The sequence below is a fragment of the Anarhichas minor genome, unplaced genomic scaffold (assembly GCF_050575085.1).
Source record: "Anarhichas minor isolate MPS153535 unplaced genomic scaffold, ASM5057508v1 ptg000073l, whole genome shotgun sequence".
Lineage (NCBI taxonomy): Eukaryota > Metazoa > Chordata > Actinopteri > Perciformes > Anarhichadidae > Anarhichas > Anarhichas minor.
The window spans coordinates 6,831,628-6,856,084 of record NW_027466519.1 but is presented as its reverse complement, the minus strand read 5'-3'; the positions used below and the strand labels follow the sequence as shown (position 1 = coordinate 6,856,084).

The following is a 24,457-nucleotide window of genomic DNA, read 5'->3' as shown; positions in this document are numbered from 1 at the left end:
CGTACCTGTCTTGACTTGGGACTTGATGCACTGTGTACCTTTCTTGACTTGGGACTTGATGAGGGATTATCTATCTCGATTTGGGGACTTGACGAGGGATTATCTATCTTGATTTGGGGACTTGCCGAGGGATTATCTATTTTGACTTGGGGACTTGACGAGGGATTATCTATCTTGACTTGGGGACTTGGCGCGCCACATACCTGTCTTGACCTGGGACTGGACTTGATCTGGGCCTGGACTAAGGACTTGTTGGATTTCTCTTTGAGTTTTACTCTTGACTTACCTGTCATGACTTGATCATGGACTTGTTCTTGATTTGGGAGTTGACTTACGACTCGTAAAACAGTGACCTGTCCCACCTCTGCAGGCAGTAAAACCATGGTCAGATTTATAATTTCGTTCAGTTATTTTTTGATCTTTTCCTAATTTAAATCAAAATCTAGCAATTTATTTAGGCCAACCTCTCGCACAACTGCTTGTACTTACAAATATTTGACATTTGGTTCCTTTTTGTTAAAAGAAAAACATATTTATTGAACATTATGGCATTGGTACCAAAACTGAACGATCCGATCAGTGTTAGTATTGGAATGATACCCAGCCCTAGTGATGATGGACCGTTTGTTTTCTTGGTAAATATCCACAAAGAGTTTCCTTCCAAAACGTCATATCTAATATGTTAAAAGCCGGAAAAAAAAGATCTAATAAGATGAAAATAATGAACATTGAGCAACCATTTTATCAAAGACATTTCGTTTCGGGATTGTAACACATTTTTCAGCCAAATGCTGTCCCGGCGTTTTGGAATGAAGCTCTTCATGTGTAGCTGCAGTGATGTTTCTGTAGAGATGTGTCTTGCTGTTCACAGTGTCAGTGCTCTCGGAGGTAATGTGCGCTCTGTTTGTCTTGTAGATGTTTTCCCCTCCCGTTAGCAGTGGAAAGAACGGGCCGACCTCCCTGGGGAGTGGACATTTCTCCGGCTCAAGTACGTCAGCTTTCTCCTTTTTTCCCCCCTCCTCCTTCTTCTCATTTTTTTCTTTCAGTCTTTTCCCAGCCTCCTCCTCTCCTTCCCCTTACACCTGCTCACTGCTGCTTCGCTTGCTGTTTGGATTTTCTTGTGGGTAACCATGTTCTGTTCATGCAGATGCAGTTTTTTTTTCGGTTTTATGCTGTTTTTGCTTCGTGGATTACTTTTGATTTTGAGGAGAAAAAGATATATATTTTTTTGTATACACTATAACTTGCTCATATATTCTTTGAATACTGAGCTGGTTGCGTTTTTCTGTTCTAATTTTTGCTAAAAATGTTGGATGTTGCTTAAACAATGAGGTGGTCTGGTCTGATTACATGCTTTGATTATGGGTTAGTCTCTAAAAATGTACCCGACTGTCAGCCACAGGCCCATTGATTCCTACCGAAGCGGTAGATCAACAAAAAAATAGCTAACCAAATATGGTTTTTAATTTTGAAATCATTTTTCCTAAAATAGCTGCCCACCGTAGCTTTTAGCAAACACTCAAACAAGGGAAATGAGTGCACTTTCCAGGGACTATATCAAACAATGGATTTATACCCACCGGCTGCTTGATTTTGACCAAAGAGTTTAAAGGTTTATTGTGTTCAAATCATCCGTAACATATCTGCACGCTCTGTGCTGGTGTAGTTTGCAAGTGTTTGTTCCCGCTTTATCTCATAGTACATGACGTATGAACGTTGGGATGGAAAACACAGCCATGAGGTGATGATGTGATTTTTCAAGTGTCTGTATTTTGGGGCAACACGTTTATTTTTCAGCTGCTCAACTTCATTCCTAAAGGAGACTTCCTGTTTTTCTGATTTGCTGCCCTCATTCTTTCCTGCCCACGTGTGTGTGGGTGTGTGTGTGTGTTGTGGGGATCGGTTCACTGGTTTTCTTGACACAGTGGTGTTATTGGTGTCAAACAGGCACAGTTTGGTTCCATTAGTGGTGCAACATGGTTGCTTTGACTTTGATAAGTTAGATCAATGAAGGTTAATGTGAGTGAGTTGGTAAAGTTGCCTCATGTGTCAGTCGGCACTTTTTTACGCTAACGCAGAGCCATTCATTCGTTCATTCATCTAGTTAGTCTGGAAGTCAGGGAGCAAGAGAGTCATTCTGTAAATACCCATATCCCCAATATCTGGCTCAACTTGTGGCGGACCCAAGTCTCATTTATCCAGTCATATGCTCACTGCTCCCCAAATAAATGCATCTTTGCTAAAACCTTACTATTTAAAACACTTCTAATTCGTCTGGACGAGTACCACGTCTGTGCGAGCATGAGACGGAAGTGGCAAAAGTGTTTTAAATAGTAAAGAGTTTGCTGTTTTGCTGTGCCATTTACTTCAACTGATGAAGGATTTACCTTGTTCTTGGGCTCTCTATTCAACGTGGAGGTATGCGAGAAAAGTCTGAAGAATTCAAAGTAACAAGGGGTGAGTAATTGATAAACATATAGATATAAAATATTAGGGGGTAAAGTATTTCTTCAAGCCTTCTCACTCATGGCTGTCTTACTCAACCTGGACTTCCTCTATTGAACTTCATGTCTCCCCGGTATCTAAAGCAGCTCCTTGCATTGTTTTAACACAGAGCTGTTTTTGGTGTGAACGCCAGCTCAGTGAGCGGGTCAGTTGGTGGCTCAGTGAGTTAGTCAGTCAGTGAGTGGTGAACATGTTGGTATGTTCATGTTTTTATGTGCATATACCTGTATGTTAAGGGATCTTTTAAGTGCAATTGCTGAGAGCTGTTGTTATTTTCCATATACATGCTTCTAAAACATGTCGGCATTGTGCGTTTTTGCAAACAACGAATACGTTGAATGTCGATGTTTTTGAATTCGGTCAGAACAAGTGACAAAGTATATCAAGTGAGCGTTATTGAAAGTTACATTGTATAGACATTAGTTTAAATAACAAGAAAGCCCAATAAGGGTTGGTGGGACGAGAGTCAAACACTGGACTTTCACCCAGGAGACCAGTGTTTGTGTCCTGTGTGAAGCCCAAAGTAAACGTTGACTTTACGCTTGTTGCATAATGTTATGTAACAAAGACGGCTAAGGGTTCTTAATTTATGCTAGTTACGTTGTTGCGGTTGTCATGTTATTATTTGAATGCAAACAGTAATATTTTTCTAACTTTAACCAAGTAGTTTTGTTGAACCTTAACCTAAACGATTGTTTTACATTAACCACGTGGCATTGTGCGTTTCTGCAAGCATCATACGAGCCTGGTATGAAACTTATTTATGAAATGTATATATGCTTCAGAAACATCGACATTTAACGTATCCGCGGTTTGCAGAAACGTACAACGCCAGCATCTTTTCAGCGACTGGGTTGCCTAGTGAGATAAATTATTTAGTTGGTTCGTCAATCGGACTGTTTTTGTCAGTTGACAGTTGTTCAGCTTGAATCAATTGATGAACAATCACTACTTTTTCAGATCAAAAAGCAAAGGTTGCTAAATTATTCTCCAATATTCTTATATGTCGACAATATTTGCAATTAGCATACGGCAGACATGACTTTTACACTCATGATATGATCTTATATGTATTGTAGTCCAAAAGACAGATTGTCCACTTCTTCTGCTCGCTCTATGGTTGGATGTATAGTTCTATATGTTACCTCATGTATTTTCCAGCATTCTATTGTACTACCTGTGTGTGTGTGTTCTGTTCCAGAACATGCTCAGTCTCTACGACACAGGCTCAACCTCTGGAGGATGCGGCCTTTTAAAAAAAAAAATCTTTTCTGGAAGCGTTTGACAGAAAACAGCCGGGTCGTCTCTGTTGCTCCCGCTCATGTTATTTGCCTCTAAACGGCGTTTCGGAAGCCATTTTGTTTGTTGGCTGGAAAACAGAGAGATGCCGAGACGTCTTCTTTGTTTACTGCTTCGTGGTGCGGTTGTTGTTGTTCGTGCTCTGTGGTTTCGGTGGTGTTGTTTGCTCCTGTGCCGCGCATACAAATGTGAGGAAGGACGACAAATGTTACAATTTTTGGGAAGAAAAAATGCCCACTTTTTGTGGAATTTGTGGCGGTTGTTGGGCTTCGGTTTGCTAAGTCGAGTTGTATCGTCATTTTGGGATTGTTGTGTTTGTTTTTCTTTCGTTTTTTTTGATACAGAAACACACTCATCCCTGAACACAAATCACACTCTGTTTCTCGCGCGCACACTTCTAAAAACCCACATGTACAAGATGCAAAACACACACATACACACACACACACACACACACTGCTCACCCCTGCTGTGGCTTTCTGCAGGCCTCGGCATTTTGATGAGCCCGCTGCTGTTTGTGAATGCAGCTAATTAGAACTCTATAGACCTACACAACCATGAGAGCAGCGGTTTCCAAAGGCTGGGGCGATGCCAGAGGCTGGGACCTGCCGACACTGAACCGTGGTCCACACACACGTGTGTTTAGTTCAGGTTAATGACTTTTGGTTTGAAGAACCTTAAGAAATTACATTCAGAGAAACCGGAAACATCTTAAACCTCCTGTCCAGTACTTTCTTCTCATTTATTTTGAACACTTTCATTTTCCTGCATGAGATTAATTTATCTTATCTGTGATATTGATTTACTTCTAAATGAATTCATTGTAAATATTGTTTTACTTTAAAAAAACTAAAAAACACAGCAGCATTGGCTCGATGAATGATTTGGACTCAGCAGCTGCTCAAGATGGAAAAAAACACCCAATATCCACCAAGGGCCCAAAACGCTTGGACCAGCTCTGGCAAGGGCCAATCAATGCTACTACAGACTGTTTACTTTCATATTCACGTTTTAACCTAGTCTTTTAAATCAGAGCTTCCAATTCATTCAGTTTGTCATGATGTCATGAGAGCAGGTGGGCTGTATGTACAGCATTATGATGTGAACATGATGAGGACGTTTTTCCCATCAGCTGTATGAGAAGCGAGACAGTGGGACAGGACTTTGACGTATTGAATGCTATAATGTGACCAGTGAACGGTCCGGGCAGTTTTCTGCCCAGTTGGGCTACTTTTTATTTCATAGTGCGGGTAAACATTGTTTTGGGTGGCTTGTGATAATTTGATCCCCTCTCACAGATAGTGAGGTCACATTCCAATGAATGGGCCCCTCTGTTGTATGATTGCGATCGATGAGGCACTGAGTTCAGCAGGTTCGGCTCAACCCCAGTGATAAATGTATGCATGTGCACAAAAAACCTGAGTGGGTAGAGTATGCCGGAAAAAAACGATTATATGGTAAAACATTTGTATGCTTGCATGAGATGGAATATGTTGATGTATCGATCAAATAACCACGGAAACAAGCTTAGCAAATGAATCATTAAGTACAAAAAGCATGTGAACTAAACTTTCTAAGCATCTTTGCGTAGGCTGTAACATTCCTCAAATGAATACAATACAACTCAGTGTCATATAAAAGCTAGACATAAATTCTCAAACTGACATAAATGCTCCACAAAACAAAAGATTGCGCCATCTGAGGCAACCATTTTTTAACATGTAAAAAAAAAGAGGGACAGCAAACAGTAAAACATACACCGCAAATAAATACTTCAAAAAATATTTGTTCCATTAGTGGTAGTTAGATTTTAGATTCATATTTTACTGTCAGAACTGGAACCAGACATCTGAACGTGACAACACAGGCTTCTGTTTTAGAGACTGTGGCGAAGAGAATGTTGTTGCACTGTGGGGTGAAGCTCAACTTCAACATAAAAAAAGACTAATGTGCAAATTGATTCAAGTGACAAAGAACCAGATGAATCTGGACGAAAAAACTAAAAGGAAACTCGTCTTGGCATCTTTGAAAAATCAACCACACGTATACACGTCACATTTGTATTATTTAGCTGACGTCTAACTGCATATTATCTGAATTGCTCAATATATAAGGGGACTAAAGTTGGCAAACACAGTTTCAGTTTTGGCAACCAAAGGCTGGCAACCCCTTATAAAAGTGAGCGTCGAGCCCCAATCCTCCCACATCGCAGCGAGTCAACAGTCTTTTAGTCAGCAAGCTAGTCTCACACACACCTCTGGGACCTCTGTTAGTTAGTTTAATAAGAAGAGCAAAGTAATGTTTTTCCTTATAAAATAAAGTCTAAAAATAAAACATCATTGAAATCAGTAAATATGTCGTCAAAGTAATGGGGTTGGATACTCAACACCACACTAAAGCACAGTGATTTTTATTACATCCTCTCTTTAAATCCCCTATGGTCTTTTAAGCAGAAATTTCCAACCACAAAGAACACAGTTCGTCCCCGAATAGCTTCAGAATGGGCGGAGGTTGCCAAACAGGGTTAAAGAAGACAACATCAACGGCAAAATTAGAACATAAAGGAGACAGGCGGCTGGATGGAAGCAGGAGACACAGAAGCCTGTAAAGATAACACGTGGAGAGGCAGAGGAATCCAAACGCTTTTAGGATTTGGTTTATCTGATGCTTTTGAGAACGAGTAGTGACATTTTTTTTCTTCTTCTCCCAAACATGTCTTCATGTTGAATTAGAATTTTGAAAATGACATCCTTCACACAAAGCTGTGAATACATTTTTGGGGGGGGGGGGTTTGAAGCGCTCGATCTCCTCGTTCCGTGTAAGTCTTCGTCTTTTTGGGGGGCGCCAAATTCGCTGTAAAAAAACCCACAAAAGAGTCTAAACATAAACGACGCACAATCTCCCCACGAGTCCCCGGCTGACACGCTCAGCCCACGGTCATCGCCAACCAGGAAGTGGATTAGGCGTTTTAATTATTGGGAGATTTGGCCATTTTTGCTGTTTTATTTCGGGATCATCCCTGGAAAAGATAATGCACACTTCAAACTCTGTGTGTGTGTTTTTCTAATCTCCTCCTGGATGGAGCTGTTCAGCGAGCGGCTTCACTCTGCCTGTCAAAAACCGCTGCCACCGTGCCACCCGTCTATTTCAGGTCTTGGCTGCTTGTGGTGCTTTTTTTCTTCTTTTTTAAACACATAACCTCTCAGATCCGCTGTTTGTCTACCTGTCAATGGTGTTGGAAGGGGACTGAGGTGCGTTGACATGTGTGTTCATAGAAATAATGAGTGTTGAGCTTGTAAATGTGTGACTGACAGATTTGTGTGTGTGTGTGTGTGTGTGTGTGTGTGTTTAGTTGGGAATAACGGGGGGAAGGGAAGGGGGCTTTGGGGGCGGGAGGGCAAACCATCCTCCCCGTTGCCATGGAACATAGAGTTGGCACCAAGAGATTGAGGAAATGTTTCCTCAAGTGTCAGCAGAAAGAAACAAAGAAAGGGAGGAAGGAAGAAGGGAAGGAGGAATGGAAAGCTGAAGGAAGGACAAAATGAAACAAGGGAAAGAAGGGAGGAGGGAAGAAAGAAAAAATTGTGACGAAAGAAAGGAAGGGTAAAAGATACGAGGAAGGGAGGAAAGCAAAGATTAGAGGAAGAAAGAAAGGACATTAAAAAAGAGGAAAGAAAAGAAGGAAGATAGAAAGGGTGAAAGAAGGGAAGGGGAAGAGATTCAAGAAAGGAAAAAAAGCAAAAGTCAAAGGAAAAAAGAAAGGAAAAGAAAGAGAGAGGAAAGGAAAGAAAGAAGAATGGAAAAAAGGACATGGAACTCGAAAAGGTAAGAAAGGAAAGAAGTAATGCAAGAAGGATGGATCAACCAGTGATAGTCAGCCATGGACGTCACGCCGTATCAGCAATAATTCAATTCAAACTGATAAATGAACCCAATAATGACTTCTATCAGACTACAGTATATTGGCACTTGTTGAAAAAAACTTATATAAGTATAACTGAAGCTTGTACAGTTCAGTGGTTGTCGTTTCAGTGCTGCTTCCTCGCTCCCCCACTTTCACAAGTTCGACACAGGTCACTGGTCCCTCCCCTTCCGCTACCTAGCAACGACGGCCACCGTGGAGGACGAGAAGAGTCCGGCCTTCCACACTCCGCTTTTTCACTGTTACCGTATGGGTACTCTTGAGTGCGCTGCATTTTCCCATACTTGTCAGTGTGAACGCACCCAGGCACTCAAAACAAAGAAAGCAGGTGTACGTACAGAAGTACGCGAAGTGTGAGACACAACAAGTGTTTGTGGCGATGAAGGAAACAGGTTTTCGACATTTTAGCTCTGCAGCACAGAGGAATAAAATATCAGGCTATGAATATACACACAAAATGCTTGTTGGTTTCTGCCCAGGATTTGTTGACAATAAGATAAATATAGAATATCACCAGACTTAGAAATAAAGACGACTGTCAGGGAGACGATCGCAAAATCAATAGGCTTTATCCTCTTTTATTTTTTGGGCCACCGTCCATCTCCTCCTTTTTTCTTCCTTTTCCACGTCAAAGCCGAAGCCACACACACACACACAGAAGAACACAGCAGCCTCTGCCAGCGAGCTTCACGCATTAGCAGAGAAATTTGGGCAAAGGATAGATACAGCCCCGATGGCATGCCTGATTTTTGTTCCTCTAATTGGCATAGCTTATTAAGTCACAGTTCACAGCGGAGGGAAAAAAAACAAAATGGGGATGCTTTAATAATCCCCCCCACCCCGTTTGATTTGATGCACTTGTACCCAGACAGATAACGTGCTCCGACGCGGCGAGGCCCCCCCCGCCGCCGCCACCCTCTTGTCTCTATCCAGTCAAATCTGCCTCTGTTACGCCTGTCACTCAAAAAAAAAACACCCCGGCTGATCGCTTTCAAAATAGAGATGGAGAGCAGGAGCCAGTCACTTAATACCCCCCCGCCCTCCCCCGCCCAAACTCTCTCTGCCTCCGAGGCTGTTAAATTGTCTTGTTTACCTGGCAAGGAGATGCAGAACGGCTCACAAAAAAACACCCAACCATGCTCTTAATTGTGGTGCGGATTAGGGATTAATAAGCGTTTTTAGCCATAATGGCAAATATTATTGGCCCCATTTGCTTTTCTAATGCTAATAATGACTCCACTAATAATGGCAGTGATTTCAAGGTTAGCGTCTGTGAGAACTCTGCGTGGGTTTGTGCTTTTTCAATATTTCCCCCCCCCCCCCTAAAGCTCAGGAGATTGACGTGCCGCTTGCTTCGACGGACCGGCTCGCTACCGAGTCGGAGCTCCATATGTTTTCCCCGAAGACGACGCTGAGATGTGCTGAGCTGTTGTTCTTCTGTTTTGGTTTCTTTGACTTGAAGTTGAATCAAGTTGAGTTGTTTAGTTTGATTTGATCCTTTTTTGTGTGTTAGAAGTTTTACTTTAAGCAGGGCTGGAGTTTCCTGTTTCGGTGCGGGCCCCCATTGCCCCCCTTGTTTGTGGTTGTTTGGTTAAACTCAAGTTTATTCATGAGAATTGATTTGCGACAGAAGGGTACCAGCGAGACTGAAATGGAATGTGTAGTGTGGCCAGGTCACTGCCGAAAGCTGGAGGCGAAGGTTTCGTCGGGATTAACGAGGATGGACGGGGTTGGGAATGAGAATATTCAAGGGACAGCTCAGGTCAGGACGGTTTTGGAGATGAAGGCCTTGGACATGTACAAGGGAGAGATAGCGGGTGTGTTGGGATAAGGATGCCAAAGATGGAGACGACGGAGGAAGACGCAAGGAAGAGATGGAAACAGTCGCCGTGGCGACGCCTAACGAGAGCAGGCGAAAGAAGAAGATTTCCAGTGCGAGTTTTGATGCGTTGGTAGTTGTAAGACAGGTACAGAGGTTGTAATGCTGGACCTGCCTTAAACCCTCAGCAGTTCAGTTGATTTCAGTTTTCAGATGTGTCTAATATACCAAATTAACACAAACCAGTTGACAAACTATGATTTGACCTTTGGGCCCCTTAGAGCCTGGAATGCCTGCTTGCTTTTACCCAGTTGGAGATCCAGACCTTGGTTTGAGGTCAGTTTCAGTCGGTTTTGATAGATCTAGTGTGGTTCAGTTTGAATTGACCTGTTATTAGGCGGGATCTCTGTAGTTTACTGTATCTTTAGATTTGGATCTAGATCATGGATTTAGGTCATGTCGTATCACTATTGCAGCAACTGTATCTCAATGAGAATATATAATACAGTTAATACCTGCTTCACATTTAGTTATTTAAATCTGGTTGAAAAAACGCTTATATGTAAGCTAGATGTCAAAAAAAACGAAACTTTCAACCTTTTGCATGAATGCGCCATAAGTTTGTCTTTGGTGTGGATGTTATAGTTTAGTTATTTTAATCTTGTTTTACTCAGATAAACTTAGGTTTAGTTTGCTTTAGGTTACATTTCCTGTTAGTTTAATGATTTGCATGTTGTTGCAGTTGAAAACTGGACTATATTTGGCAAAGAAGTCAACATTCGTTTAGCTTATATTTAACTTTTCAATGAGTATGATTGATGTCAACCGTAATAACTTGATGTCAAAGTCAGCGAAGAGAATGAAATATAAATCATGTTTTTGTAGGTTTTGTTTCTCCGATGTTTTGGACGAGCGTGCCAGCAGTCAGTGTTTGTATCTTTTGTTGCCTTGAGGCACTTTGTTATAAGTTGACTGAATGTTGACAGACAGCCAATGCTTAATTACTGGTTTTCATCTGCTTTTGGCTGGAGTCAGAAAGGGACTTGTTTTTAGAAGCATCTGTTGCACACCTGCAGCAGGTTACCTGCTTGATTTGTATGTTCAAAGTATAATCCAGTCATTAGCAGTGGAGAGTGGATAGGAAGACAGACGGACTATGTTAACAAAGTCTCTATCAGCTATTTATTTTCCACATCTTCTTTCAATATTTGACGATGCAATCCTGATTATTGTTCTCAAGGTTCCTATTTACCTCACAATTCAACCGGACAATGTTATCATGTTGGCTGTTTTACAGTCAGACACAAGCGATACATCTGTAACACAATGTCATTTTAAGTGGACATAGAAGTTGCGGAGGCGGTTACGAGGAGCAGTTTGTTGATGTTTGCGATGTCAGTGGAAGAATTATATCCCAATTCAAGAGTTGATATTTCGGGACGTCGACTTGTAGCAACCCTATGTTTTGAATGAGCAGTGGCCCGAGAAGATGACGTCCCCATTCTTAATCCCTCCCACTGAGCTGTTATTGGCTCGGTTGTTTCTCCAAGTGAAGGATCAGCTGGCAGTGATTGCAACACCAGACATAGAACGTGGGGGGAAAGGTCTGGATCCAGGCTACATTGTAATGGCCAATAGTTAGCAACCATCATGCCTTGTGCTCACAGGGACGGAAGTTAAATAAAGATGGCTGCCAGAGGAGAAGAATGATCTGGGTGATTTTTGTCCAAAATTTGACACCACGCTGTGTATCTGCAGGCCAATGTAAGTAGCTATGTTCTAATACGGTCTTCAGGTGGGTTCCTAATTCTCTTTCAAAACCATCCACTGATTCACAAATTTGTGTTGAAGTGACGTAACAATTTTGCAGAATAAAACTTGACCACGTATGAAAAATGGGAACAAGACATTAAGTCATTGTCGGCTTTACTTGTTGAAAAATAGGAGTGATTCTCCACTTCCAGATTTTTCGTTTTGTTTTTGTAGCCATGCTAGTGGCTAGCTAGCTTCAGTTAGATTGTCCACTGCTTTGGCACATAGAAAAAATATATCTTAACACCTGCCCTGGGACTACAGATGAAAATAGCCCTTTTGTCGAACTCTGGCACATTTACAGGAATGTTTTATAAATTTCCACTGTCCCTACCGAATAAACAAATAAAATAAAACAGCTGGTGACGCAAACAGGAAGTCCTCTGTAGCGTAGGCCGTCTCATTTCGGAGACCGCTCGGTCCAGCCTTCGCGGTCCTCAAAGGACGTGGCCAAGGTAGACCGCGAAGGCTACAGGCGCTGAATTGGGACATAGCTATTGTGAGTATGTTAGCGTGCTGCTGTTAGCCTTTAGCTCAAAACTCCACTCTCTTTTAGCTTTGTTCAGTTATTAGCATGGACTGTAAGAAGTGGATGTAGGCATCGTGATGTCACCCATTGGTTTGTGGACTTACGTTTTGGAGCCTCAAGTTCAGCGATTTTGCCATCGCCATCTTTGATTACGGCCAACTTCATGTTTTTTTTTCGCAACCAATCAACGGATGTTACCATATTTGGAATGTGGAGGAGTGACGTAGATACGCCGTATACGGCTCTGGTAGAAGCAACGACCTATCAATCACAGTAAGCCCGCCCTAAAGCAAACTCTGCTTTATGGTCTGTTTGACTCTAAGTGGACCATAATTTACTAAATGAACATCATGCTGTATTGAAGAAGACTTGAAACTAGAGATTGAGACCATAAACTCATGTTTACAATGTTTACTGAGGTAATAAATCAAGAGAAGTAGAGTCATTTTCTCATAGACTTCTATACAATCAGACTTCTATTTGCAACCAGAGGAGTCGCCCCCTGCTGGCCAGTAGAGAGAATGCAGGTTTTAAGAAACTTCTGCATTGGCTTCACTCGGCAGAACCAGAGGTTGCCGCCTGATTATTATTTATATTCAGCGTGTCAGTGTCTGTTTCCTTTTGCAGCTCAGTCACACACACAATCTGCTCATTTCCTCTTCCCCAATCACCTGACTGAATACCTGACCCCCCCTCCCCCCCATGGTGAAGGTGTTATCCTCCATCTCCAGTATCTTTTGGTGAAACCTCACAACTGCGGCGCCCCCCCCCCCCACCTTCACCGGTAAACATCCCTTCTCTCCTCTCCGCGGTCGGTCTGTGATGTCAGCAAGGTGTCGCGTGTTCCACCGCTCGCTCCTCACACCTGTTCGCTCGTACCGGCGGCGGCACAATCGCACAACCAGCGAGCCTAATTACCCGGGCCTTAAAAAATAAAGAGACGGGGGAACGTCAACCAGCCTGCCTGGCAATTACAGCGGCGCTCAACACCTCTCCGCAACAAACACCACTCCAATTAGAGGCAGCCAACTTATTCTGGGAGGCGGCAGTGTGTGTGTGTGTGTGTGTGTGTGTGTGTGTGTGTGTGTGTGTGTGTGTGTGTGTGTGTGTGTGTGTGTGTGTGTGTGTGTGTGTGTGTGTGTGTGTGTGTGTTTATGCTTGTAAGTGCAAGTGTGTGACAAGCTAAATTGTTTGGGGTGTGTTTGTGTGTGTGTTTGTGTGTGTGTAAGAGTGTGGCTAAAGTGAAAGCAGAAGAGGTATGCTATGTGAAAATGGTGGCTGTTAATTGAGAATACGATGGTCTGGGAAATCAAACGTGACGCAGTCGGAGCCCGCTGATTCCGCTCACGCCTTCGTCCTCTCGCCCTCTTCCTCCTCGCTGTCTTTTTTTCCCCGATCACTGCTCTCCCTCCTTCTGTTCTCGTCATCCCGACCCCCTCTGCTCTTCCATCGTCAGCCTCCTTCACTTCCTCCTTCTCATTATTTTATCCTTTTAACTTCCTTCCCCTCTTTCTTCATCACTTCCTATTCCTCCTTCTTGCTGTTTTCACCCCCATCACTTCTCCTCCTTCATTCCAGCTCTGCTCCTCTTCCTTACAGCCTCCTCTTCTTCTTCTAGCTACTCATCATCTTCTGGCATCTCTTCAACCTCGCCTTTTATCGTACTCCACCTCCTTTTTGTTTGTCACAAACCTACTCGTCTTCCTCATCAGCCTCCTTGTCCACCTCCCTTTCTTCTTGACGCTGCAGCCCTTCATTCTTCTGGCTTCTCTTCATCTTCCTCTTTCTCCTTCTTATCAAATTGTTTGTTTTCCTCCTCCATCTCAGCATTGTCATCTCTTCTTTTCTCAGCTCCCTCATCAGCCTCCTTTATTCCCTCTTCAATCTCCTTCTTTACCCCCTCTGTTCTCTTTATTCTTTTTTCAAATTCATTCCCTCCTCTTTTGCCTCTCCATCTAAATTCTGTCCTTCACCTCTATTACCCATATCTTCTTTATCATCCCCCCTCCTCTTCCTCTCATCACTCTCGTCCAGTCTCTCTCCCTTATCCCGCTTTTCCTTCCTCATCCTCTTTGTTCTCTTTCGGTTGCTCTCTCTCTCTTCCCCTTCCACCCATTCACCTGCCTCCTCTTCCTCCTCCTCCCAGCTTCAGCACCAGCACACTGTTGTTGACACACATATTGTCCTTGTGATGTTCCATGTCACTAGGGTGATCGGATCATAACAAACCAAATGTGGGACAAATGTGGGGCATGTTACCAATCCTGAGAGGGAGTCTAAGATTTTGATATGTCTATCTAACTTTAAAAAAAAGAAACATTTCTACTCCGCCCCTTAGCTCGTAGCATCTCTGTGCTTTTCCTTCTGGTTAAAGAAGTAGCTTAAAACTATAGTGGTTACAGGTTACTGTGTTGCTTCATGTCATATTCCCCAACGTGAAATAAAAAACAATTACCTTACAAAAAACTCAACTGTATTTCTTTTCTTCATGGTAGTTTCCAACATTCTGCCTAAATTTGTGGTGACTCCCAATTCCCCCCCTCCCCCCGTTGGGGGCGAAGCGTAGCAAAGATGCTGACAGGTGTGCAGTGTGATTGACAGCCGTTGCGGCTGTCTTCGCAGCAGAGACTATATAAGTCAGATTTCCCCGGAAGCGGTTTGACTTTTTCAAACTAAAGCCAATCATAATGCGGGACAGCGTCTCAATACGTGGGACAAGAGACAATATTGCTGTGCAGTCCTGCGTAAAGCTAAACAGCTGGTCCCCCCCCCCCCCCCTACCTGTTGCTGCCGACAAAGTTTTATCCTCTAAAATTAGATTCCTGTAGAGGCTCTTTGGGTGCTTTCAGTGCAACACAATCCTGTGATGTGTTTCTTCTGATTGGTTCGTTAACTTTGTCCTGTATTTCCTCCGGACCTTCAACATTCTTCCTGCTCTTATTCAACACTTCCTATTCCAGTTCAATCAACACAAACCACAAGCTTGTACTGTACACACTCAAGGCTGACGGTGTTTGTCAGTGCAAAGCATCCGGAGAAGTAGAGATTAGATGGTATTTTTTACATAGAGGGTTTGGTCTCATTTTAAACCGGAGCCTCTGCAGCTGAATTCCATACGCGATATGTTTGGGAGGTTAGAGGAAGACGCACCTGGCGGAGATCTGCACTTTTTTCTACTTTTTTCAAATGCGATGCAGTTTTTCTTACCCTTCTTTTCCCTCAAACATCAAAACAAGACTTTTAGGTGATTTAACAGGAGTTTACCAAGGTTACCTTTGCATTCTATATTTAAAAACATGCTGTTTCCTCCCCATCCTCATCGTACACTTCCTATTTTTCCTCCATCTTTTCTTCTGCCCCTTTCTCCTCCGAGTTGTTGAAATGACACAGATTTGCCAGTCTGGTGTATATTGTCTTTGTATGCCGTCAGAATCTCTTTGTCAGAGGTGTGTAATGTACAAATGCGATGTGAGTTGACTTGCCAGAGTCACGCTGAACCTTCACACCGCAGAGACTAGCGGGTTAAACCATCTGTTTCAGAGTCCGGGGTGGGATGGAGGAGGGAAGCAGCCCAATGGTTCATCCCGGCTTTTGTTTTATTCTCAGTCCTTGGCAGAGCTGGCACCAGAGTGGCACTGCCAAGTTCCTGTGTGTGCGTGTGGGGGGGGGGGGGGGTAGATATATTTTCCGACCCACCCCCTTTTTTCCTCACACACATACACAAATACTGACATACGTGCACAAACACACATACACACAGACTGTAAATTGTCTGGAACACCCCTAGTGCCATCTGGTCTTGTGACGGGCCAGACAGTGTGTGTGTGTGTGTGTGTGTGTGTTTGTGTGTACTGTAAGTGTGTGTTCATGGAGAGAATTAGAGAGAAAATGGAGAGAAAAAGATAGAAGTGTGCATGCATGTTAAGATCATGTGTGTGTGTGTTTGTGTGTGTACGTGTGTGTGTGTGTGTGTGTGTGTTTGTGTGTGTACGTGTGTGTGTGTGTGTGTGTTTGTTCATCAGTGTCAAGAAAAATACACACTCGTAAACACATATTTTCTCTATCACACACGCACACACACACATACACACAGCGATATCAGCAGTAAATTTATGCCAATGTCTCTGGCTGTGTTTGTGTTCATTTGGATCTCCTTCCCTGACGTTTAATTGGTGTTTTGGTCCAGTGTGAAAGTAGTTTATTTTGCCTTGTTTTACACATTTTTCTAATGGAGTTCTGCAGAACAGCAGAGAGGTTTTGGAAGCTTCTGTAATACCTCTCTGCAGCTGATCCGCTTTTTTGACCCCTGATCATTTTTTTTTGTTTTTTGTCTCATCAGTTTTGTCACAAGATGATTCATTTTGATTGGTTTAAGCTGCCAAAGTTATTACAGGAAGTTAAAGTAAGAGTTGTTTTATTATCTGTGCTTTTATTGTCTTTATTTGTTTTTAACATTTATTTCTTTAAAACTTGATTTTAACTGGTTCTATTATTACCTTTTCATTACATATTTTATCATTTGAATATTTTAATTATCAACACACTGGAGCACACACGCACACACACTCCCACACACACACACACACACACACACACTGAGCTGCTTGGTACAGTCACAGTACATTCTGTTGGGTTGAGTGATTGCTAAAAAGAAAATCAGCAGTCATTGATGACAAAAGACTGTGTAGCTTAAGAAGAAATGGTTGATCTGTAGATTTAAAACAGCAGCTTTCATTGAACCTCTACCTGTGGCAGTGTTGGTTCCTTGCTGTAAGGATTTAAACCTGTAACCCTGGCAGTATTGGTGCCTTGCACAGGGGAACTGAGCTGCAAACGGTAAACCCTTCATTGATAAAATAGTGGATTTTGGAAGGAAGGAATGCTGATGAGAGTAAAAGGGTCAGACCTTGACTCTGTGTGTGTGTGTGTGTGTGTGTGTGTGTGTGTGTGTGTGTGTGTGTGTGTGTGTGTGTGTGTGTGTGTGTCTGTGTGTGTGTGAGACACATGTGGGTTGACCTGAGGAGACCAGACTGCTTCTTCCTCATTGGCTATAGGACATCTGGCAGTCTGTGGGTGTGTGTGTTTGTGTGTGTTTGTGTGGGTGTGTGTGTGAGATACCACATTGATCTCCCCTCTCACATTCCACACTGTCAGGACTCTGAATAGCGAACTCCTCACTCCAAATATTTTTCTCTCTCTCACTCTCTCTCTGTATGCGTCTTTCTCACTCCCTCACTTTTTCCTCTTTTCATTCTTAGTTATTTTTCCACTCTTTCATTCTCCATTCTTCTCTCCCACTTTACTCTCTTCATTCTGTCTCATCCCACTCACTCTCTTTCTCTCTGCGTTACTCCAGTTTAAAGCTTGACACGTGCGGCCTTCTCTGTCACATTTTGGTTGGTTAAACAGCAACATATAGCTGAATATCATGATCGTTATCATGATCATTAGTTCGAATGTCAACATCAACATTTTAGCGCAAACGTGAGACGGGACTTGAACTTCAGCCACACGCCTTGTATATTAATGAACAGACTTGTGTGTTGAAAGGACTTTTGTCTCAGTGATGTAAACAAATACTTTTAATATAGCTTTTAAAAACATGTTGAAGCAAAGATATATTGGTCAGCATTCAAGGACGAGAAAGGCTTGTATCTTGACAATCTATTAATAAAACTTAAGACTTGACTTAGATTTGACCGACCGGGCTTGAGAATATAATAGGACTTAGAGGTGTCACAATATACCAGCATTGACGTTAACCGTGATATTTAAAGTAAACTAATATTTACATTATGTTAATAGTACACATTTGATAATTTTTTCTAAATTATCCAGCACCTCGTAAATCATTTTATATATATAGTTATGGCTACAATATACAATGCAGAAGTGCCTTAAACTTGCCTTCTTTCTAACGGCCATCAGGGGGCGACTCCTCTGGTTGTATAGAAGTCTATGAGAAAATGACTCTACTTCTCTCTTGATTTATTACCTCAGTAAACATTGTAAACATGAGTTTATGGTCTCAATCTCTAGTTTCAAGTCTTCTTCAATACAACATGATCATTTAGTTAAATATGGTCCATTTAGAGTGAAATAGACCATACATCGGAGTATGCTTTAGGGAGGGGCTACCTTATGATTGACAGGTCGCTAGCACGCCGTTGTTCGGTCTGGGAGATGTCGGTGTTTTCGTCTTAGAACTTTTAACACTAAGTGTGTTTTCAGTTCATGAAAGTTTATTGAAACAGTTTGGACGCCTAAAAATGTCTTCAGTGTTTGGTTGCACTTAGCTTCAGCCTCTGGTGTCACTTTGACTGTAAAAAAAAAACAATGTGTCGACGGCCAATATGCCAAACTCGAGGTTTCAAAATTGAATTATACTGCATCCACTTACTATATATGATTACAGACTCTCTCCACTTCTCTACACCTTTATTTTGGTGTAACTAATTTGCCAAAAAGAGACAAAACGCTGAATAAACAACAGGTAGAAATACATTTTAAAAAACAAGTTATTTTATATATATTTTATATTCTATAGGTATTGCGACAATATTGTTATAGTAGTGACAATCTGATATTGTGACAGCCCTACTTAACCGTGTCTTAAATCACTTCAGAAGTGGCTTGGTCTTGTCTCAAAACGACTTTGTCTAAGACTTGTTTTTGGAAATGTCTGAAATCTCTTTGGACTTGACTTCGACTTACCCCAAAGAACTTGATCATTCTCTTGGACTTGGTCTCCAAAAACTTGAGACTTGACTTGACACTTGCTCTGACAAATATGAGACTTGACTTGGACTCGAATGACTCGATACCTGGGTTGTGACTTGATCAGACAAACTATAGAGATTTGACTTGGACTCGCTGTGACAACCTTGAAACGTTGCCTCACAAAGGCTTGCTTCACAGTCACACTGATGTTTTGTTAATCTTTCAAACTGGCGGCAGCACGCTGAATTATCCATGCATCACAATGAAATGTTAATTGAAAAAGTTGAGAATTACTGTTTCGCATTTCAGGCCGTTTGTCTTATTTGACAGCTTTGTGTGAGCAATAACTGCAGGGTGAAACCACAGTGTTTTTAGCCTTTGGTTAAGAGGATGTTAAAGAGGACATTAGTTTGTTTTTTTAGTTTTTTTCCCTCCCCCTAGACTTTATTCTTTTCTCCCATTTTCCGGCCTGCTGCTTGTTGGATGGCCATCCATCGACAGCTTGAAGCCATTTGAAGGACCAATTATCCAATAAATGCGGCTTTATGAAGTTGTTTCCCTGCTGCTGTGTTCTTGGAAGGCAGAGGTGTATATCAACAAGATTTACAACGCTGGAGCTTTCAAAGACATAACCACCATTTGGAAGAATGTGACACCTACTTCTGCAAAACAAACAAACAGATTTGCATTATTGTGTCTTTATTATCTTGGTTGTCAATCCCAAATCAAAAGTCAGCGGTTGGAAAGAATTAAACCAAAGACTTGCTTCACGGAATGTTAGACATGAATGCATTGCCAAATGTATATGGACATCCGAACATTACTCCCATGTGTGATAATTGAACATGCCGTTCCAAAACCACAGACATTTAACAGCCTCCTCTTCAGGAAAAGATTTCCACCAGATTTTAGGACCTGGCTGCAGTGATTTGTTTCCCATTCAGACACAAGAGCGTTAGTGAGGTCCAACACTGATGCTGGCTGATGAGGTCTGGCTCACAGTCGGTGTTCAAGTTCATCCCAAAGGTGTTGGGGTGGGGTTGAGATCGGGGCTCTGTGCAGGCCAGTCAACTTCCACTCTAAACTAGGAAAACCATTTCTGTCTTTGAGCGCCGTGACATTGTCATGTCACATTGTCACAGCCCCAGACTAAAAGTATGTGGACAGTATTTCTTTACAAATTAAATGAACTCCAGGTAATGATTATTTTCTAGATTTAAAATAGATTTCATTCGGCTTCAATAGCCATATTTCCATTCACATCATTTTACACGCATTTCAAAGGATCAAGCATTGGAAAGACTGTATGGAAATGGAAAATTTCAATTAGAAAGATGTTTTTACGTTTGCAGGTAGTTAAAACGCCAAATGGGTTATGGAAACACCTTTGCTGAATTAGTTCTGACCTGGCAAACATTTAACTCCAATCAGGAATCCATCGATCCGCCTTTTCTAGTCTCTATACCAATAGCAACACTTGGGCTTTGGGTATTGGCCGATGCCAAGTCCTAATCCGATATTAGTATATAGGCTGTATGTCTCACTGTGTGAAAGTGACTGGGATCATTCTTTTATTAGTCAGGCAACATTGCAACTTGCCTAAACATTGCAACTTGCATTTGACTAAATTGTTATTTATTATTAAAAAACACCAACTTGGAAGAAAATCTTCAGTTATTAGGAATTATAAGTCAAGTGTAAACCTATTTAAATCCAGCAACAAATTGGTCAAAGCGTGAAAAATGTAATAAATTGGCCCATTGTCACCGATACCGATAAGTATTGGCCTGATATCGGTATCGGTGCAAACCTATGACTGATCAGCTGTTTCTGCATTTGCCGTCTTCGTGGCTATTCCCATAACGTGTTAATGCGTGTCTTCTTCCGGACAGCATTACACTTGGCCAACACCAGCTGATATGAAAGAGCAATTAAAACTTTACCAACTGAAACACATTCCTGGACCTCTGTCCATTTGTTCTCTTGAAGAAAGTTAGATAGCAAGGCCAACTTGTTTTGATTCTGGTTCGCAACCTCTACTTCTACTCTGTTTACTGGCAGATTACAGCTGTGTCAGAACTAACCTTTGTGCACATGACTCTTTTTCTGGACAAAATAGAATTATTCCACATGAAACCAGTTGTATCTTTCTCTTGGTAACATCTGCTGATTAAACATACAGTGAGGATGTACATATAAGGGACCTGTTTCCACTGCGACCTGTTTCCAATGCCGTAACTCTTTCAGACAGAAGGCTCTGGGTGCGGCCAGAGGTTTTAAATACTTCAGACCGGGCTGAGGAAGCAGAACTAATTGCTTCAGTGACTCTGTAAGACGGGAGGCAGGGCGAGACCAGAGGTCTGTCACTTCGGCATGTGTGTGTTTGTGTGTTGGATAAGTCTTTGAGCGTGAGCCGAGGGTATTTCTCTGTGTTTCAACAGTGACATTTGATGAAGCCTAAATTTATCACTCCTTGTACCTCTCTGGAAAAAAACAAGTTATTATCTGTGTTTTAGAAGCAAGAATCTGGAACAAAGATCACTAAATCTTCACTATGAAGCACGGCCATATTTTCAGGAAAACGGGGGCTCCACTGCTCATTTCCTCAATAAACATTTCCTTCACTGAATGAGTGTTTAGGCTGTGAGAGTCTTTACTTTTTCTGGTGAATACGACATACCCTGAACTTCAGACACAACTTTGAATTTAACCTTTTGAGGTTAGTCAAGGTTAGTCACCTTGACTTCTCAAAAGGAAGTCAAGGTGAGGAGACTCTGAAAAGTCACCTTGAGGATGAAGAGCATGTTTTTAGTTCGTAATGTTCGTAACATGCAAAAAACAATATCCCTAACAACTGCTGTTTGATTTGGTATCCTGTTTATTGAACAGGTGTAAAAAGAAAGGCAAAAAGGAAACATTGTGGTTTCAACAGCAGCAGTATTTCTCGACCAACTATCTCAAAAGCCTTGTCCCCTTTTTGGGGTTAGAACTCTGTCCTGACTCTACTGTCCAAGCCCATCTGACTACAGGTTGGTTTGGTGACTAGCTTGGTAGCTAATGGGACTTTTGCGGTGCTGGGTCCCCATGCTCAGTGGTCATTGGTCAACAGATCCAATCCTGTCTTCTGCTATGTTTCCAGCTCTACCTCTTCAACAGCCAAGATACAGCACTTCAATCGGATAGCTTTGGAGTAAAATGGAAGCTCTTGCCTCGTGTCTTCAGTCTTTGTGCTAAGCTAGGCGCAGGGTGTAGTTCTGTACTGCATGCATGAAGGCACAACTAATATCCATCTTCTTCTTTGGGTTTTCCCCAAAACATCAAACTGTTCTTTAGTACAGTGCACACTGTACTGCCAAAAGTAGTTGGACAACCAAAAAATACACCTATATGTGATTGTTGAACATCTCGTTCCAACACCATGGGCATCAATGTGCTGCTATAACAGGCACCACTCTTCTGGGAGGTTTCCCACCAGATGTTGGAACCTGGCTACTTCCATTCAGCCGCAAAAGCATTAGGGATGTCCAACATTGATTTTTGGGCGATACGGTCTGGCTTGCAATTGGTGTTCGAATTTATCCCAAATGTGTTGGTTGAGGCATAGACTGCATGTAAGAACTAAATGTAGTCACCGTGACATAAACCATAGGTTTGTGGACTGCCGTTTTTCAAGCCTCAAGTTCGGCATTTTGCAGTTGCCATTGTGGTTTTTGGCCGTCGTTGAATAAAACATTTTAATTAACGTGGTTTAGTAGTTTAGTTAATGTTACAATTAACTTTCATGAACTGAAAACACACTGTGAAAGGGTAAAAGCAACCTGTCAATCACAAGGTAGCCCCGCCCTAAAGCATACTCTGCTTTATGGTCTATTTGACTCTAAATGGACCATCATTTACTAAATGAACATCATGCTGTATTGAAGAAGACTTGAAACTAGAGATTGAGACCATAAACTCATGTTTACAATGTTTACTGAGGTAATAAATCAAGTAAGAAGTAGAGCCATTTTCTCATAGACTTCTATACAATCAGACTTATTTTTGCAACCATTGGAGACGCCCCCTGATGGTCATTAGAAAGTTTAAGGAAACTGCATTAGCTTCACTTTTCAGACCCTGGAGGTTGCCGCCTGGGTCGAGGTCAGGGATATGTTCAAGACAGTCAAGTTCTAGGGAAAATCCTTTCGTTGTGGACCTGACTTTGTGCACGTTGAAACAGGAAATCTTCAAATTGTTGCCACAAAGTTGACGGCACACTGTTGTCTCCAATATCATTGCATGCTGTGGCATTGAGATTAACAAGAAACAGCCCGGATCAAAAGTGCACCAAAGTATATGTTGAGGGATGTCCACATACTTTTGGCCACAATGGTGTATTTACTTGGGGTGTGTTCAAGTGTCAAACGCCTAAGTAAATATGTTTTTCAAGGTACCACACTATATGTAGACGTGTGCGTCGTAGCGTGCGATCTGCATGTGCACAGACGGTCTCATTTGGCAGCCTGTCTGTAAGAATGTAACCTGAGACCCCCCCCCCCCCCCCCCCCCACAGACACACACACACACACACACAGGCGTTCTCACAGTACCTCTCACTCTCTCTCTCTCCCTCTCTCAGATGTGAGCCTTTTGTCTGCCCTTGACCTCTTTCTTTACCCCTCCTCCTCAGTCGTTGCAGGTGTTCATCATGAGGCGATAAAACAAGTAGTGACTGTTCTCCGTCCCCAAGATGTCCCGCACTAAAGCGGCTGCAGACCCTCTACCCCAAGCCCTGCTCAACATTTACTCAGCTCTTTCTAATTTGTAGCTCTGCATGTTGGAAATATGTGTGTGTGTGCGTGTGTTTGCACATACTTGCAAGTGGGTACGTGTGAATGAATATGTGCACGGTGGCAGCCATCTTGCATAAATCCTTTCCCCTTGGCCTCTGCACAAGTCTGCTATTGTTGTTTTCCAGCAGACCCATGAAACAAAAATGTATAATGTTGAAATGGCATGCATCATAGCGGTGTGTTGTATGTATCTACCATACTGCCGTTAAGACTTAACAGGGTCTTAGTAATTAGTTGTTTTTGAAAGGGTTGGGCCTGTGTGGAAAATGTTTTTTTTTCAATCTGGTTTGATATTAAGCCAAAAGAACGGATTGTTATGCTGAGTTTTACCACTAGGTTTTGCACTTGACCCAGCAGACATTCCTGAGTTAAACGTAATGAGACATAGTGAGCCCATTAATGAGGGTAGTAATGCACCTCTAAGCTGGTTGGAAAACCACCAATAGACACTAAAGAAGAAGAAGCGGAGAGTGAAGCGGCACCACGTTACACGTTGGCTCGACTGTTTTCCGGCTCACCTCTTTCACCGGCTTCAAATCAGAAATGTTGCCATATCAACACCGAATTAGTTTTCTTTGAGACTAACTTTGCCACGTCTCATCTCGTCACCACAAAAAACACGTGAACTTTTGCAGACGCTAGTGTCTCACGGCCTTGTCAGACACATTAGCTGGTTCATAAAGACACATAATATTATGTTAATCCCGTTGTCGATAATTACTAATGCAATACAAGTTTGATTTGGCGACATTATGACAAATGCCGGTTCAGTTTGTTTGCATGAAGTCCAAATCGATTTAAAGCTCGTACATCGTACCGGACCTGCAAAACCGGCAAATCGACCCAAGACCCAAGTTTTTTTTCAATGTAAGCTGATTTGTCAAACTATTTTATCAAGACTCTCTCTCTTGCCCTGAGTATACTGACCGCCTTATCGCTACATCCGTGCTGCGTGGTCTTGTGAAATTGTCAAACATTCTTTTGCAAGGACTTTAAAAAGTCAGTGCATACTTTAAGAG

At 42.2% G+C, this 24,457-nt stretch overlaps 1 protein-coding gene across 4 annotated transcripts in view; it reads left to right on the top strand.

The window, feature by feature from the left end:
- The window catches only part of tcf4 (transcription factor 4), a 212,568-nt gene that overhangs the window by 3,795 nt on the left and 184,316 nt on the right, over nucleotides 1–24,457 (top strand). For all 4 annotated transcript variants that reach the window (XM_076079918.1, XM_076079917.1, XM_076079916.1 and 1 more), the window contains exon 3: nucleotides 916–988. In XM_076079918.1, the coding sequence (XP_075936033.1) occupies nucleotides 916–988 (73 nt within the window). The remainder of the gene's footprint in view (nucleotides 1–915; nucleotides 989–24,457) is intronic.